General features: G+C 44.9%; 1 protein-coding gene across 1 annotated transcript; it reads right to left on the bottom strand.

Moving 5' to 3' along the window:
- Positions 1-4,650: 4,650 nt before the first annotated feature.
- LOC307201996 (olfactory receptor 4N2-like) lies at positions 4,651-17,039 on the bottom strand. Its single transcript, XM_079951599.1, has 3 exons — positions 16,334-17,039; positions 9,415-9,576; positions 4,651-5,493 (listed from the first exon to the last, which is right to left on the bottom strand). Exons 1-3 carry the CDS (start codon positions 17,003-17,005, stop codon positions 5,053-5,055), a joined length of 1,275 nt encoding a protein of 424 aa, XP_079807725.1. The 5' UTR covers positions 17,006-17,039; the 3' UTR covers positions 4,651-5,052.
- Positions 17,040-17,686: the final 647 nt, after the last annotated feature.

Below are 17,686 nucleotides of genomic sequence, written 5' to 3'. Positions count from 1 at the left end.
TGACTTCGCCCCCTTTTTTGGCACTAATTTAGCCACCTCTCGAGATATCATTGCCATCGGTTCCCAACATTGGGGTGGGGGGTCTTCATTGATGTTTGGAAGACAGGCGACATTTTGAATCAAGATGGCAGACCAAAATGTGACTCTGGTGTGATGTTGCCCAGTTTTTGGTGACGCACAAATTACACTATCCATTAAAAAAAATATCCATGATAATATTTTTTATTTCTAAAAATACTTGGGCAGTCCCAGGCACTCCTCACTAACTTAAAAAAAGGTAAAGGTACCCCTGCCCGTACGGGCCAGTCTTGACAGACTCTGGGGTTGTGCGCCCATCTCACTCAAGAGGCCAGGGGCCAGCGCTGTCCGGAGACACTTCCGGGTCACGTGGCCAGCGTGACATCGCTGCTCTGGCGAGCCAGAGCCGCACACATAAACGCCGTTTACCTTCCCGCTGGTAAGCGGTCCCTATTTATCTACTTGCACCCGGAGGTGCTTTCGAACTGCTAGGTTGGCAGGCGCTGGGACCGAGCAGCGGGAGTGCACCCCGCCGCAGGGATTCGAACCGCCGACCTTTCGATCGGCAAGTCCTAGGCGCTGAGGCTTTAACCCACAGCGCCACCTGCGTCCCCCTCACTAACTTACATATAGATAAATCACAATGTTAGTGTCTGAATAAAATAAACATGCATGTAAATGGATAAATGGGGAGGGGTAGCTCATAAGCCTAGCCAAGGGCAGGCAGTTGCCCCCCATGAAGTAGAACAATAGAAATACAGTGGTACCTCGGGTTACATACGCTTCAGGTTACATACGCTTCAGGTTACAGACTCCGCTAACCCTTAGCTTCAGGTTAAGAACTTTGCTTCAGGATGAGAACAGAAATCATGCTCTAGTGGTGCGGTGGCAGCAGGAGGCCCCATTAGCTAAAGTGGTGCTTCAGGTTAAGAACAGTTTCAGGTTAAGTACGGACCTCCAGAACGAATTAAGTACTTAACCCGAGGTACCACTGTATTTAACTAACTGACTAATCACTTCCGTTATGCCCCCTAACAAAAGTCCGGGCCCTCTTCAACAAAACTCCCGGCTACTCCCATGGTGGAGCTGTGTGTGTGTGTGTGTGTGTTTGTGAACCAGGAAAGTTTTCTGAACATTCAGCATGCAATGTTAATGTCTCAAAGTCTGGGTTTTGCTGCCCTCTGGTGTCCATAATATGCCATTGCTGCTTACATCTCTCCCCCCTCTTCCTTAGCTCTTGTTGCTGTTGTTACCATAATGGTTGCTAATGTATCTTTTTATACCAAATGTAAATTGATCCCTGCACCTTTGAAATATTGCAGGGATCAAGATCAATTTGTGTCGAGACTGTTTTGAATCCTTTCTGTTGGCTTCCGTTTTGCTTCAAAGCAGAAATTTGGCAATGTCAAATTTGATAAATTCCTGTTTCACAACCTACAAGCAACAGCACCATCTCTCCATTTCTTTCCCTTTTCTTTTCCCGCTAAGGTTTCTGCTCAGAAATCTACAGAACATGAGTCCCAGTAGAGCAAGTGGACTTGAAAGAAAGTTTCTGTCTGTCTTTGTTTAATAGTCCTCAGGACTGGATTGTTAAAAAAATATTATTTATTGATTTTTCACAAAAAACTTTACAGATTTCAACATGGACCATAAATAGCTTTATCCATTGACTTCCTGTACCCCCTTCCATGGTTTCCATATTTACCTTAAATGCTGTATATTTCACATATAATACCCAATACATCCATGTTAACCTATTGAACTTTATAATTAACTCTGTTAATATTCCAAGTCCTGCTCGTGTTTTCATCTCACTATAGGAAAAAGTCTCAATTAAAAGTCTCTAGTCCTCAAGGAACTTTTCAACATTTTGGTCTCTAATCTTTGCTGTTAATCCTGCCAGTGCTGCATACTCCATCGTTTTCAAAAGCCAATCTTCCTTTGTTGGAACCTCTCCTTCCTTCCAACATTTTGAACCAGAGGTGAGGAACCTGAGGCATGAGTATTGAATATGGCCCTCCAGCCCTCTCCATCTGGCCCTCAGAACTCTCTCCAGGCCAAACACCTCGCTGCTCCCCCCAACTTTGCACCCTGAATGTTTCTCCCTAGCTGTTATATGTCCTTGGACTCCCAAAAATGCTTTTTGCCTGCTTGGAAGGAAGATTGGGACAGCTGTTTGCTCCATTAAGGGCAGGTGAATTTATCAATTTCAGTTTCTCATTTTTCCATCTTAAGTTCATTTCTTCTCATTTCCACATCAGTTTGCCATGGTGTTTTTTTTAAAAAAAACATCTCCTCATGAAAATGTACCAAGCATCTAGGTGCAAATTTTTTAATGCATTTTTCTCAACATACATACACTTTCTTCATGATCTAATGCATTTTGATACGCTATTTTCACTCACACAGGCATTTTTAAGCACACCCTAATGTATGGGTAGGCAAACTAAGGCCCAGGGCTCAGATCTGGCCCAATCGCCTTCTAAATCTGGCCCGCAGACGGTCTGGGAATCAGTGTGTTTTTACATGAATAGAATGTGTCCTTTTATTTAAAATGCATCTCTGGGTTATTTGTGGGGCATAGGAATCCCTTCATTCCTCCCCCTTCAAAATATAGTCCGTCCCCCCACAAGTTCTGAGGGACAGTGGACTGGCCCCCTGCTGAAAAAAGTTTGCTGACCTCTGCCCAAATATATACATTTCTGAACTCATCAGAAGTGTACTGCAAAATTGGGAGAAGTGGGTGGCTTTCTTTTTCTTTCAATGGTTTCGTTTTGCATATCGCTTTGGTAACTGTGGATTAGATAGGCCTGCTTTTAAATGGTAACTGAACCTCAGGCCTCTTCTATTCCTAGTCCCCCTTGTCAGCTGCTCTCTAGCTGGTAATTTGCCCCTGACTGCAGGGCTCTGGGCTTTATACCTGAGTTCCAGCCCCTACCTGCAGCATGATGCTTGTTATTCCTCCAAAAAGATGCTGGCAGCAACAAAGGGGGAATGCTAGGGACTGGCAGTTATGTCCTGCCCTCTTTCCCAAACTCAGAGGTGCTATGGGAGCGCCTGCTGTCTGCTATCTCCCCACTCCATTTCCTGGGATGTGTTTTGCATCATGTCATTGATGCAATAATATTGCACATGTCATAGAAGGCTGTCCTTCCACAATAATTCTGCTTTATTAGTTGTTCTGCGATGCTTCTGCAGTGTAACCACTGGAGGGCACTGTTGTACTACAGCACAATGAAACTGGGACAAGAACACTCCCTCTCAATATTATATTTGATTCATAAAATCCACAGATTGCTTGATTGTACATAAAACCCCTCAAAGTGGTTTAGAAAGAGAATAAAACAATAGAAATATCAGTAAAAACAACCCTTTAAAGCTTTCAAAAGACAAAATCAGCAGTAAACGAAAAATGGATTAAAACATATTACATGTCTGGGTAGGCTTGTCGAAGCAACAGCGTTTTTAACAAGGGCTGAACAGTGAAGGCACCTGCTTGATGTCAACAGGGAGTTCCACAGTGTAGGTGGTGCCACGCTGAAAGATTGATTTCTTATGAATGCAGAACGGGTATTAAGGGGTACCAGTAAAAGTGCCAGTTCTGCAGATTAGTGTGTGTGTGTGTGTGGGGAGATCTTCATGAAAATTCACCAGCATTTTGGTGCTAATTTCTGTATACCTGTATACCTGAAGGAGCGTCTCCACCCCCATCGTTCAGCCGGGACACTGAGATCCAGCGCTGAGGGCCTTCTGGCGGTTCCCTCATTGCGAGAAGTGAGGATACAGGGAACCAGGCAGAGGGCCTTCTCGGTAGTGGCGCCCGCCCTGTGGAACGCCCTCCCCTCAGATGTCAAGGAAATAAACAACTATTTTACTTTTAAAAGGCAACTGAAGGCAGCCCTGTTTAGGGAAGTTTTTAATGTCTGACGCTGTATTATTTTTAATATTCGGTTGGAAGCCACCCAGAGTGGCTGGAGAAACCCAGCCAGATGGGCAGGGTATAAATAATAATAAATAATAATAATTATAAACACACTTCCGTAAGTAGTTTTGACTAAAGAACACATTTTTGCAAGCAAAGTTTCCTAACATAAGGAATTTTTGTGTGTCGTTTTCACTAGTGTATTCATTAGCAGGCATTCTTTACCCTAGTGTATGCATTTTTGCAAACCCTAGTCTGTCGGAGAACTGCTTTGCGAAAGTTCAGAGAAGTGTGAATTTTGAAGGATGGCTGTGTTTCAGTTACCCTATTGCTTCTGAAGGTGTAAATCTGGTAGATTCACTTTTTATTTATTTATATTTTTTCATAAAGTTTTATTTGGTTTTACAAGTTCATTCACACAAATAAAATTCTCGCAAATTTTAAAATTAGAACAAGAGTCTTCCAAATCTTAGGACTTCTCTCCTTCTCTCTGTGGGCTCCTTAAATACCTTTGCCAACTGCATATGATAAACTCATCCAAATTACAGTCCTCCATTATATCCAAAGTCTTTGTGACATTGCAAGAGTTATTTAAAGCCTGTCAAAGAGTTCAAGTGTTTACAGTGTTCTTTTAGATACAGTCTATATTCGTCCCATTCTCTATTGAAGTTTTGATCCTCCCAGTTTCTGATTTTCCTGGCCAGTCTTGCCATAGTCTAGTATTTTCCTCTGCCAGTCCACTTTCGTAGGTATCTTATCAGTTTTCCAACTCTGAGCAAGCAGCATCCTTGCAGCTGTGCATAAACAGTCTTTTCAATTCCTTCGGTATCTCTGCACCTACAATTCCTAACAAAAAGTCTTCTGGTTTTTTAACAAAAGTTATTCTAAACATTTTAAAAAATTTATTATATATCATTTCTCAGAATTTATCGTTTTACAATTCCACCACATATGATAGAAGGTGCCCCGGAAGATTCACTTTTAAATGTGAACTGAATTGAGTTCCTTCCCTATCCCTACTTCTGACAAAACATGCACATGACTGGCCCTGACAATGCAGAGAAAAGCAGAGAGTTAATACAGGTGACGGATCATGCCCTGCTGCTGCAGTGTCACTTCCCACCCCAGACCTTGGTTTTGGTGACCATCTTCCATATGGCAACCTTGATTTCATTGTTCCTCAGGGTGTAGATCATGGGGTTCATTAATGGAAAGACCACAGTGTGGAAGATGGCGACCAACTTGTCGAGAGCGAAGGCCTGGAAGGGGCGGCAGTACATGTAGATTGCGGGAGCAAACATGATGAAGACGATGATGATGTGGGTGATGCACGTGGAGGCTGTCTTGCCCTTCCCTTTGGTGGAGCTGGACCTCACCTTGGACAGAAGGGCCCCGTAGGAGATGAGGAGGAGAATGAAACATATCAAAGTGGCCAAGCCGCTGTTGAAGAACATGACAAACTCCAGGTTGTATGTGTCGGTGCAGGCCAGCTTGATGATCTGGTTGATGTCGCAGAAGAAGTTGTCCAACTTGTTTGGGCCGCAGAAGGGGAGCTGGATGATGGGAATGAACTGGATCAGGGAATGCATTAAGCCAAGGAGCCACACGGTTGCAACCAGTCCCCAGCAGACAGCTTTGCTCACCACGTTGCCATAACGCAGAGGGTGGCAGATGGCCACGTACCGGTCAAAGGCCATGCCAATGAGGAGGAGGAATTCGGCCGCTCCCAGCCAGTGGAGGAAGAAGATCTGGGACATGCAGCCCCAATATGAGATGGCCTTCCGCTGCGAGTACAGGTCAGACAACATCTTGGGCGGGGTGACTGAGCAGTAGCAGAGGTCTAGGAAGGCCAGGTTGCCCAGGAAGAAGAACATGGGGGAGCTGAGGCGGGGGTTGCTCAAGATGGTCACGATGATGAGGATGTTCACAGGCAAGATGAGGGTGTCAAAGAAGAGGAAGAGGACAAAGAGAAAGAGCTGGACCTCCCTTCTCTGAGAGAGACCCAGCAGCACAAACTCCTTCACCATCGTGGTGCGGTTGCCCCGCTCCATCCTCTTGGGGTTGCCTCCTGCAACAAACACTCACACACATCTTCACACTGGAAGGACTGCAAGCTGTACACGAATCGGAAATCACCAACATGAAACAGCTTCAAAAACCTGGATCCGCTAGAAAGGACAAGGTGCAGACTTGAGGGATTTACTTTGAATTTAACTAAAAAGGGTGGAAAGCTTCAGGCTTGGGGACTGAATGTGACCTCAAGGCCTCGCTATCTGGCCCTTGGAATTCTCTGCTGGTTGACTGGTCTTGAAACAGTAGACCAGGCTCTCCCAACCTGGTGGTCTCAAGATGTTCTTGGACAACAGCTCCCGTTTTCCCTCACAATGGACCATACTGACTGGGGATGATGGGAGTTAGAGTCCAGTGACACACTGAGCAGTTATGGCTGGTCCATCAGGCTGAATGGGGCATTGACCTACCAACCTTAGTCTGCTTTCAGCCAGCCCTCACCTGCTTTCTTTCTTACCTACAACCAACTAAGTAGATGGACTTAGCTGTCAGCTTCTTCCTCTTCAGTTTCAGGACCCGTCATTTAAAGCAGTATTATACCACTTAAGTATATATTTAAAGCAACATCAAACCACTTTAAACAGCCGTGACTCCCCCCCTCCAACATCCTGAGAACTGTGGTTTGTTAAAGGAGCTGAGCGTTTATCCCCTTTCCCTTCACACAGCTACAGTACAATTCTCAGAGTGGTTTAACAATCAGTCCCTCTTCCCAGGCACCTTCACACAGCTACAGTACAATTCTCAGAGTGGTTTAACAATCAGTCCCTCTTCCCAGGCACCTAGAACTTCTCCTCCTTTCAGCTAAGAACAAGCGCATTGCCTGCCAGGTTTGTTTGACCACAAAAAAACAGGGGAGAATGAGTCATAGATTTGTTAATGGAATCTATTGTAAGATTGGAGGGCTTGACAGGAGAGGTTCAATGGGTTCGATGGACTGCTTAAAGTTGGTCAAACATAGAATCATAGAACTGTAGAGTTGGAAGAGACACCAAGGGCATAGCTGTCAACGTTTCCCTTTTTTAAAGGGAAATTCCCTTATTCTGAATAGGATTCCTCGCAAGAAAAGGGAAAAGTTGATAGCTATGACCAAGGGTCATCCTGGCAATGTAGGAATCTTGCCCACAGTTGCCACTGAAGCATGTTGGTCAGGCATATCCATTTGTGATGTAAACTGCAGGAAATGTATTAATGTGGGAACTAAATCATTAAGCAATTGTATCTTGATGCAGGATGATTGGGGGGGGGGAGTGTTCTGAAAAGAACAAGCAGAGAAGGGAGAAGACCCTGCGCCCAGCTCAAGATGGGGGTGGATATGTGTTTGCGAATGAAATGAACAGAACAGAGTGCATTTGTATGAGAGAGAAAGGCACAGAGAGCTGAGCTTGGGTTCTGAAAGCATCTCAGGGGCTTGGCTGTCGCTCTAGAGATCTGATGTGGGAGCCATGTGAAAAGTACCATATTTTTTGCTCTATAAGACTCACTTTTTCCCTCCTAAAAAGTAAGGGGAAATGTGTGTGCATCTTATGGAGCCAATGCAGGCTGCGCAGCTATCCCAGAAGCCAGAACAGCAAGAGGGATCACTGCTTTCGCTGCACAGCAATCCCTCTTGTTGTTCTGGCTTCTGAGATTCAGAATATTTTTTTCTTGTTTTCCTCCTCTAAAAACTAGGTGCGTCTTATGGTCTGGTGTGTCTTATAGAGTGAAAAATATGGGCAACTTGTACGTCTGTAAATATTTACCAAATGCCCACAAACCTGCAGTAACCTCCTTCCAAAGAGAAGCAAACCCAGGTTAAGTGCAGCACCCTGAGAACATTTCGCCATCCAGAGATACGCTTTCCACGCAGAAAGTCTCAGAATTCAATCCCCAGCATATTTAAGGAATGTAAAGTAGTAAGTGGTGTGAAGGACCCCTTGTTGGAAGCCAAAAGTCACTGCCTACCAGAACAGACATTACTTGGCCAGATGGATAAATGGTCTCACTATAAGACAGCTTCATTTATTCCTATTCAAATGAGCTCCAAACACTGAGCTACAGCATGCGCAGTAGACCATTGCAGGAGCAACGTGCTGACAACCTCCATTTGCAAGAGTTGCAATTGAAATAATAGAACCATAGAATTGGAAGAGACCCCAAGGATCATCTAATCCAAACCCCTGCAATGCAGGAATATGTAGCTGTCTCACACAGGGATTGAACTAGCAACCTTGGCATTATCAGCAGTTTGCTCAAACCAACTGAGCTGTCTGGGCATATAGTGCACTCTTCCTATGTCTGATGTACTTCCTAGCAAAGAGGGGAGATTGTTTTGCCCTCTGTTCATTGTGTGATGGATGAACATAAGATGAGTCCTGCTGGATCAGGCAAGTGGTACAACTAGCCCAGCACCCTGTTCTCACAGTGCTCAAGCAGATGTCTAAGGGAAGCACAGCAACACCCCCCCTTCTGTGGTTTCCATCATCCATCGACTGGTATTCAGTCTTCAACAGTGGAAGTAGAACACAGCCATCAGGGTTAGGAGTCACTGATAGCCTTATCCTCCCATAGATAGATGGATGGATGGATGAATGAATGAATGAATGAATGAATAAATAAAAAAATAGCTTATGACCTTCTCATGGGCATCTGGGAAAAGAAAAGAAGCCAGGGCTTTTGCATCTTTAACAGTTGTCTAGGAGAGGGAATTTCAGCAGGTATAGCAGGAATGAGAAGCTGAAATTCTCATTACCGACAAAAGAATGGCAAATGAAATTAATGGACTATGCAGAATTAGATAAATTAACAGGAAGGATTTGAAACCTGCGGGACCAGAGATTCTTAGGACTGGAGTAAATATCTGAGCTATTTGAAAAACAATTGTAATAAGCAGATTACGCTGGTAGGACTGCAAGAAGTTCTGTAAGGAGGATTATATGAAATATTGCAAGGAAGACTATGAAGAGAGTTATTAGTTAATGGCAATTAAAAGTAATAGAGAAATTAAGAAATGCAGAATAAGTGATAAAGAATGGAAAATCTTCAGAGGTTGTTGACGGAAGTCTAAAATATTGTATAAGATAAGAAGTTATGTTAAAGGACTGTTGGAAATGATACGTTAAATATATATATAAAGAGAAGCTGAAATATTCTGTTCTATGACCTATTAGAGCAGGAAGAGCCCCATCCTGAATTTTCACCGGGTTTCCTGAACCAGACCTAGACCTGCTTTCCACGAGGCTGCTGTGTCATAGTCTTGGCCCTTTCAAAATAGTTTAAAGCTCAAACAATCTTAGGTTCAAATAAGACACAGGTAGACACTGGAGGCATGGTTGGTTAGCAGAATAGGATGTGAAGAGAGAGAGAGAGAGAGAGAGAGAGAGAATCAATGAAGAAAAGGCAGAAGAGGAGCATCAGGAATGACTTACCATGCAGGATCTTGGTGCGACAAGAGATGACCTTAGGTGGCCACAGGTCTTCACACCTCCCAATACTAAAACAGCTCCTGCCCCATGAGAATCCCTTGAATGGGAGAACGGATCTGCTCCATGTTTAGACCTGGAAGGAAGCCCAACTTGGAGTTCGGGGAGCTTGTTAAAAAGAAAAAGAAAAAAGAAAAAGAAAAAAGTGGCTGGGTTTGCAAGTGATGGCAGCATCCCCCAGGATGGGAAGGTGGGAGATGAATCAAGAATGAATCCAGATTGGAATGAGACTTCACTTCTGTAGCAGTGTACAATGTTGTAGGATTGGATGGTCAGTCTGGGTGACATTTGTGGTTCCCTTTCAGTCTTACGATCATGTAGCTGTGAGGTTTAGAAGCTAGTGAAAGGACACATTGAATTAGGGCATGTTACAGCATTAATGATCATGCCAATCTGCCTGGTTGCTAAGCAATAGCTTTACCCATCTCACTCTTGTACAAAAGTTTAATTCATATTTATTCCTTTGCCCACTTTTGCTTCTGGCTCTGCCCACCACTAGTGTGTGGCCCCCAGAAGGTTGCACAGAAGCTAATGTGGCCCTCAGCCTGAGAATGATTGTCCACCTAGCCTTATGCTTTGGCAAACCCACTTCTTCAAACTCCATCACTATTTACTTTCTTTCATTTCATACCCCAAAATCTGTGTTTGCCCATCAGCTTCCACATGGCTTGTTTGATCTCCATGTTCCTCAGTGTGTAGATCATGGGATTCATTAGGGGGAAGACTACAGTGTGGAAAATGGCCACCACCTTGTCGAAGGGATAGTCCTGGAAGGGACAGCAGTAGAGGTAGATGATGAACATGATGAAGATGAAGATGATGTGGTGATGCAGATGGAGGCAGCTTTGCTCTTCTCTTGGTCAGATCCTATCCTCACCTTAACCAGAAGGGCTCCATAGGAGATGAGGAGAAGGATAAAAGTTAGCCAGACCACTGTTGAAGAACATGATGAACTCCAGGATGTGGGAACCTGTGCAGGCCAACCTGACAATCTGGTTAATGTCACAGAAGAAGTTGTCTAGCTCATTGGGGCCACAAAGGGGGAGTGGCATGAAAAGGATAATTTGGATGACGGAGTGCACAAATACTAGACACCATGATGCTAGGGCCGAAATGCAGTAGACTGCTCTGGCGACTAGACTGGTGTAGTGCAGCAGGTGAAAACAGGCCACATAGCAGCCAATGGCCATGGCAATGATAAGGAAGAACTCGGACCCACCAAGAAAATGGAGGAAGAAGATCTGGGCCATGAAATCCTTGTAGGAGATCGTCTTGTGGTAGGAGAAGAAATCAGCAAACATCCTGTCTAAAACTCTGGAGAGCCATAGCCAGTGTGGAAAATATTGAACTAGATCAGGCACCCCCAAACTCGGCCCTCCAGATGTTTTGAAACTATAACTCCCATCATCCCTAGCTAATAGGACCAGTGGTCAGGGATGATGGGAATTGTAGTCCCAAAACATCTGGAGGGCTGAGTTTGGGGATGCCTGAACTAGATGTTCCAATGACTCAGTAGAACATAGTTTCCTATGTACTCATGTAAAGAAAGAAAAGCTTAAGATATGATGTCTGTTACATTAACTATGACTTGAAAGACCTGCCACAAAATGCCGCAGCACAGACTTCTGTTATTTAGGGGGCATCAAATCATCAAAAAATGAAATGGGAGCAAATTATGGGGACCTTTGTCCCGTGGTGAATGATGATGATTGAGAAAATAATATTTTTACAACCCCCCCCCCCATCATGAAGCAAGCCTCATTGCCACAACCCAGTGTAGGAAGTATCACAGAAACTTGAGGCATCCCAAGAGTGGTTACCCAATCTCTAGGAGGCTCTGTTCATATGCTATCACCCCCTTTCTGAAAGCGTTAGAGAGCAAATAATGCCTATTCTGCCCATGAGACTAAAAAGAAAGCCCTACCAGATCTGACCAAAGCTCCACCTGGTGCAGTATCCTCTTCTCACAGTCAATAAGCAGGACCTGAGTACCACTACTCGCTCCCTTCCTATTGGCTTCAGCAGCTGCCTCTGACAGTGGAGGGAGTGCATAGCCTTTGTGGCTTTGGGCCATTCCTGGTTGCATCCATGAATGTGTCTAATCCTCTTCTAAATCCATTCCAGCTGGCAACCATCACTATATCTTGTAAGAGCCAAGTTCATAGTTTAACTGTGAGCTGTGTAAAGAGGAGCTCTCTTTTGCCTGTCCTGGATCTTCCAACATTTCTCCTCATTGGATAGCCCTGCATTCTTCTGTTGTGAGAAAGGGAGACAATATTATTCCTATTTGCTTTCTCCACACTGTACATAATCTTCTACACCCCTGTCACCCCATCCCTTGCCCTTCAACTTATCTTATGAACTGAAAAGTCCCCAATGTTTTAACCACATGTGAGTTGCTCCAATCCTTGGATCATATTGGTTGCCCTTTCCTGAACCTCCAAATCCTGAACCTCTAGGTTGAAACCAGCCACTCTTACGTTGCAAGGGGGACTTCAGATGCTCAACAAGAAGGACAATAAATAAAGAGGGGAAACATTGAATGACAAAAATAAAATAAAAATAACTCATTGTTTCCTGCTTTGTTGAGAAAAGGAAGACCTGCGGCCTGTCAGATGCTGTGTTTTCCACGTGCCGCGACCCTAAAATCCCATCTAGCCTAATAAGGAGAATTGATGATGATGGGACCTGTTCAGAGCTTACTCTGGAATCAAACCCAGTCCAGCGACCAGGGAACTTGTTAAAAAGTTAGTAGCTGAAGTTTGCATGTGATGGAGCTGTATCCTGGGGGGAAGATGGGGGAAAATAGGAGAGTAAATGAAAGATGTGCTTCATTTAGTTTTGTCCATCCCAGTGGTATGTTGCTTGGCTTACCTGCTCAAGAAAAAGTTTATGTGACATGCATTCATGCCCTTGAAAATTGTACATGATTTAAATTACTATGTTACAAACCAGAAAGGGAAGTCGGGGGAAGTCGTTGGGGTGGGGGTAGGGAATTTATTCTGTGATTATATTATAAGATGTAAATTTGTTAAAGATGAAAAATCCAATAAAAACTATTTATTTAAAAAAAGGGGGAAAAGAAAATTGTACATGTAATAATAATAATAATAATAATAATAATAATAATAATAATAATGTATTACTTATAATCCGCTCACCTGGCTGGGCCTCCCCAGCCACTCTGGGCAGCTTCCAACAGGATATTAAAAACACAATAAAACATCAAACATTAAACACAATAAAACATCAAACATTAAACATTAAACAGGGCTGCCTTCAGATGTCTTCTAAAAGTCAGATAGTTATTTATTTCATTGACATCTGGTGGGAGTGTGTTCCGCAGGATGGGTGCCACTACTGAGAAGGCCCTCTGCCTGGTTCCCTGTTTGACCCCTTGTTTTTACTGCAGTAGCCAGCAAACCAGGGCACGTGTGTGTTTGTGGAGAACCTCATGCCTGGGGACCAAATGCAACTCCATCTGGCCCTTGAAACCCTCCTCAGGCCACACCTCCTTTTCCCAGGCCACACCCCTCACCCTCCCTAACCAGTAGATTTTGCTTGGCTGGAATGCGGCCATGAACTCTGCTAATGCCTCATGCTCGTCTGGTTGGGTGATGGAGAATGGTGTATGTAGAAACGGGTCTACTGTACAAATGTGAAATTTCCATTCACTTCTCTGCCCGCTTTTGCCACAGGTCCACCACTGGCCCTTGGAAGATTTGCTAGATGCAGATGTGGTTCCAGGGCCAAAATAAGTTCCCCCATCCCTGCACCTGACCCACTGACTTCTTTGTAGCTATGGTACTTTTGGGTACCTTTCTTTTAGATGGGTACTGTCAGGGAACTGCCATCGGCTCAGAGGCGAGAAATAGAAGGGCAGTTGTGTCACAGGGAGCCTCTGAAAATCTTGCGAAGCAGTCTCTCTTCCGGGGAGGAAGAAAGTCCCACCTCTAGTGGGGAAGAGGTACAAGGACCAGAGGATGCTTGTGGGAGCCTTAACACAGCTCCTGGGCAAGGCGGACAGGAGGGAAACATGCCCTTGCCATCGCCCATCCTGCGCAGTAGCCTAAGGCGCAAAGAGGGAAGTAGAAGGTTGGGGGTAATGAAACTCTTATGTTGGGGGAGGTCCAAGAAAAGACCACTCCCGGATTCTGTTAGCGCTTGAGCCAGACCTGAGCTTTGAGGCTCTTCACTAAATAGTTTGCGCCAAAATAAAAACCTGTAAAACACAGGTTTTGAGTCCTGCCTGGTTACTCTCGAGCAACCGCAACAGCCACCTGACAGGTACTAAGTGCACTGCAAGCAGCAATTGACATTCCGGCTGATTTTCTTGCAATGTCTCCCTGGACTCAGTTACATTAATAAAGATACAGCAATTTGAATGCGCTATAAACATACAACACCAGATGGCGCCAGAGAACAGGAAATTTTAAAACACAGTTTTTCATAGAGATTTCTTTCTTTTTTTATAATGATCTAATCTCTGACTTATTTATAGCGCTTTTTCCCCTGTGTCTAGATCCATCCCCTGTTAATTATTCATTTGCGGCACACTTTTTCAGTGCCAGAAGAATACTGACAGCCTAGAGCTAACGCAACACTTTCTTGACTGCAATTCATGCCAAATGTGATTGTGAAAATCTCCTGCACTTCTGGAACCCAGGGCAGCTGATGTTCTATCTTGTTTCCCCAACTGCAGGCTCTTTGCTGTAGTTCACATCACCTTTGTGTTTTTTTGGCATATTGTGGCCTGGATGATTGGATGTGTTGAGTACTGTAAATTTATTCATTTTAAAGGTATATAGCTTCATCCTTCATTGGTGCCAATACTATGGCAAGATGCAACATAAAACCTCATTGATAAAACAGTAAACTGAGGGTTGTCACTCCTTTTAGGACCCATGGGCACATCTGGAGTTCTGGTCAACTGGTATAATTTACATTACTTTCACAGTTATATGTTGCACTGCTGCATGGTCTGCCAGCCACTTGGAACTGTGCGTAGCCAGAAGTCCCTGTGCACTAAATATTTATTACATGAAGTAATCAATGTCTGTATTCTGATTTCTTTTTAAAAGCTCATTCTGCTTTGAAGGCTTTGGAGTGGGCAACAACACTTAAAACTGAGCTGAACAAGACAGAAAAAAAATTAAAGCATTATTTTTAATGTCAAAATACTGTAATATGAACCTCAAATTTTAATTTACACCATGCTAGCTCAAATGCTAGCTATGAAGGACCAACCTGACCAAGAAAGGCTTTGGGTGTTTCAGAAACAAAATGATCTTGCTCGAACATTTGGTGAGTTTCCAGTGGAAGAGAGTTTCCTGGTTTTGGAGAGGTCACTGGAACACCATTGTGTGGACATGGGGTAGTAGCCAACATTAAACATACTCAGAGTAAACCTATTGAATATAAATGGCATATCTAACTTTGGGTCCATTAATTCCAATGGGTACACTCTGATAATGAAGTCATAGGAAGCTACCCCATAGTTGTGTGTTTGAATGAGAGTGAAGATCCTAGATGACCTGTTTATTGAGTATTTGTCCTGATTGGCTATCACAACGTTTATGTGGAAGTCAGACCATGTCTGACCTTTATGAAGCTTCTCCTTTGATTTGTTTGTGGGGAGGTTATGAAGGCAGTGAGCATCCATCCTGAATTCATTCTGATGTTTGTGCCTTTCCATTTATCATTCATTTATCACACTTTTCAGTGCGTTTCCCTAAATGCAAAAACCTGTTGTCCCCCTCCCCCCAGTGTAGGATTTGTTGCATTAAAGGTAAAGGTACACCTGCCCGTACGGGCCAGACGTGTCCGACTCTAGGGTTGTGCGCCCATCTCACTTAAGAGGCCGGGGGCCAGTGCTGTCTGGAGACACTTCCGGGTCATGTGGCCAGCGTGATGAAGCTGCTCTGGTGAGCCAGCACCAGCGCAGCACACGGAAATGCCGTTTACCTTCCTGCTATAAAGCGGTACCTATTTATCTACTTGCACTTAGGGGTGCTTTCGAACTGCTAGATGGGCAGGAGCTGGGACCGAAAGACGGGAGCTCACCCTGCCCCGGGGATTCGAACCGCCGACCATACGATCGGCAAGTCCTAGGCACTGAGGTTTTACCCACAGCGCCACCCGCGTACCCCTTTGTTGCATTAGACCCCACCATTAAACCAATCCACTTTAATGGAGAAAATCCAAATTCCTGACTTGAATTCCCTCCCACAAAACACTGACAGTCTGAAGGTGACCTCAGCCCCTGATTTCTCAGTTCAAGAGCCTCCAGTACAAGAACAAATGATAGCAAAGACACTCAACTGATGCTCTGTCAGTGACATCAGGTCTCAGCAGCTATGTTCTCACCCCACCCCCTCAATATCAGTTGCTGGATTTGGGGGCTGAAGAAGAGCAGATGGAAGGTGCTACTCTCTTGACCAAACAGAGGTAAAAGCCTAATCTTTCAGCCTTCCAGATGCTGTCATACTAACATCCCATCAGCCATGACAATTGGACATGCTGTTGAGGTTAATGGGAAGTGGATTCCAACAACATCTGGAGTGTCACATGTTTCTGACACCTGTCCTAGAATTTATATGAGTCCTGGTCAAACCAGAGGGCCATTTCTGCTTAACAGTCTCCTTATGGCATGCTTGATCTCCTTGTTCCTCAGTGTGTAGATGATGGGGTTCATCAAGGGGAAGACCACAGTGTGGAAAACAGCCACCACCTTGTCAAAAGAAAACTCCTGGAAAGGGTGACCGTAGATGTAGATGGCGGGACCAAACATGACAATGACAATGATGATGTGGGTGATGCATGTGGAAGTAGCTTTGTTCTTCCCCTTGACAGAACCCGTTCTCACCTTGAACAGCAGGGTCACATAGGAGATGAGGAGGAGAATGAAACAAAAGAGGGTGGAGACACCACTGTTGACAAACATGAAGAACTCCAGGGCATAGGTGTCTGCGCAAGCCAACTTGACGACCTGAGTGATGTCACAGAAGAAGTTGTCCAGTTCATTGGGGCCACAGAAAGGGAGTGGGACAATGAGGAGAACTTGGATGATGGAGTGGACAAAACCTAGGCACCAGGATCCCACCACCATGGCACTGCAGACTGGCCTGCTTACTATGGTGGCATAATGCAATGGGTGGCAAATGGCCACATAGCGGTCAATGGCCATGGCAATGAGAAGGAAGACCTCTGACCCTCCCAGCAAGTGGAGGAAGAAGATCTGGGCCATGCAAGCCTTGTAGGAGATGGCCTTGTGGCTGGAGAAGAAATCAGCCAGCATCTTGGGAGGGGTGACGGAGCAGTAGCAGATATCCAGAAATGCCAGGTTGGCCAAGAAGAAGTACATGGGGGACCCCAATCGGGTGTCTCTGCGGATGGTCATGATGATGAGGATGTTTCCTGGCAGGATCAGACAGTAGAAGAGAAGGAAGAGGAAGAACAGGAAGAGCTGGGCCCCTCGTGCCTGGGAGAGACCCAGCAGAACGAACTCTTTCACCATGGAATCATTCCCTTGCAGCATCCTTCGAGAAGCCTATAACATTAGGGCATAGAGACAGCGGGCAGATAAAATACTTTCCTCCTTCTATCCTGACACTAGAACTTGTGGCACTCCAAGTTACCAAGCAATGGGGGTGAGGAGGCAATTTGCTGTGGAGAAGGGATGGGCGGGAGCTATGCCCCTCATAACTTGTTGCTTACATTCCTACATCCCTTCTTCACAACAATTTCCTGCCAAAGCAGGGTTCCGGAGTCATATCTGCAGCATTGTGGGGAAAGATTGGGCATGGCAGAACGGTAGGGTGGGCATGGGGCAATCAGGTTAATAATAATAATAATAATTTATTATTTGTACCCTGCCCATCTGGCTGGGTTTCCCCAGCCACTCTGGGCGGCTTCCAACAAGGATGAAAAATACACTAAAATGTCACATATTAAAAACTTCCCTGAACAGGGCTGCCTTCAGATGTCTTCTGAATGTCAGGTAGTTGTTTATTGCTTTGACATCTAATGGGAGGGCATTCCACAGGGTGGGCGCCACTACGGAGAAGGCCCTCTGCCTGGTTCCCTGTAACTTGACCTCTCGCAGTGAGGGAACCGCCAGAAGGCCCTCGGAGCTGGACCTCAGTGTCCGGGCAGAACGATGGGGGAGGAGACGCTCCTTCAGGTATACTGGACCGAGGCCATTTAGGGCTTTAAAGGT

The sequence above is a fragment of the Podarcis cretensis genome (genome assembly GCF_951804945.1).
Source record: "Podarcis cretensis genome assembly, chromosome: 13".
Lineage (NCBI taxonomy): Eukaryota > Metazoa > Chordata > Lepidosauria > Squamata > Lacertidae > Podarcis > Podarcis cretensis.
This window is presented reverse-complemented; position numbering and strand designations above follow the sequence as displayed.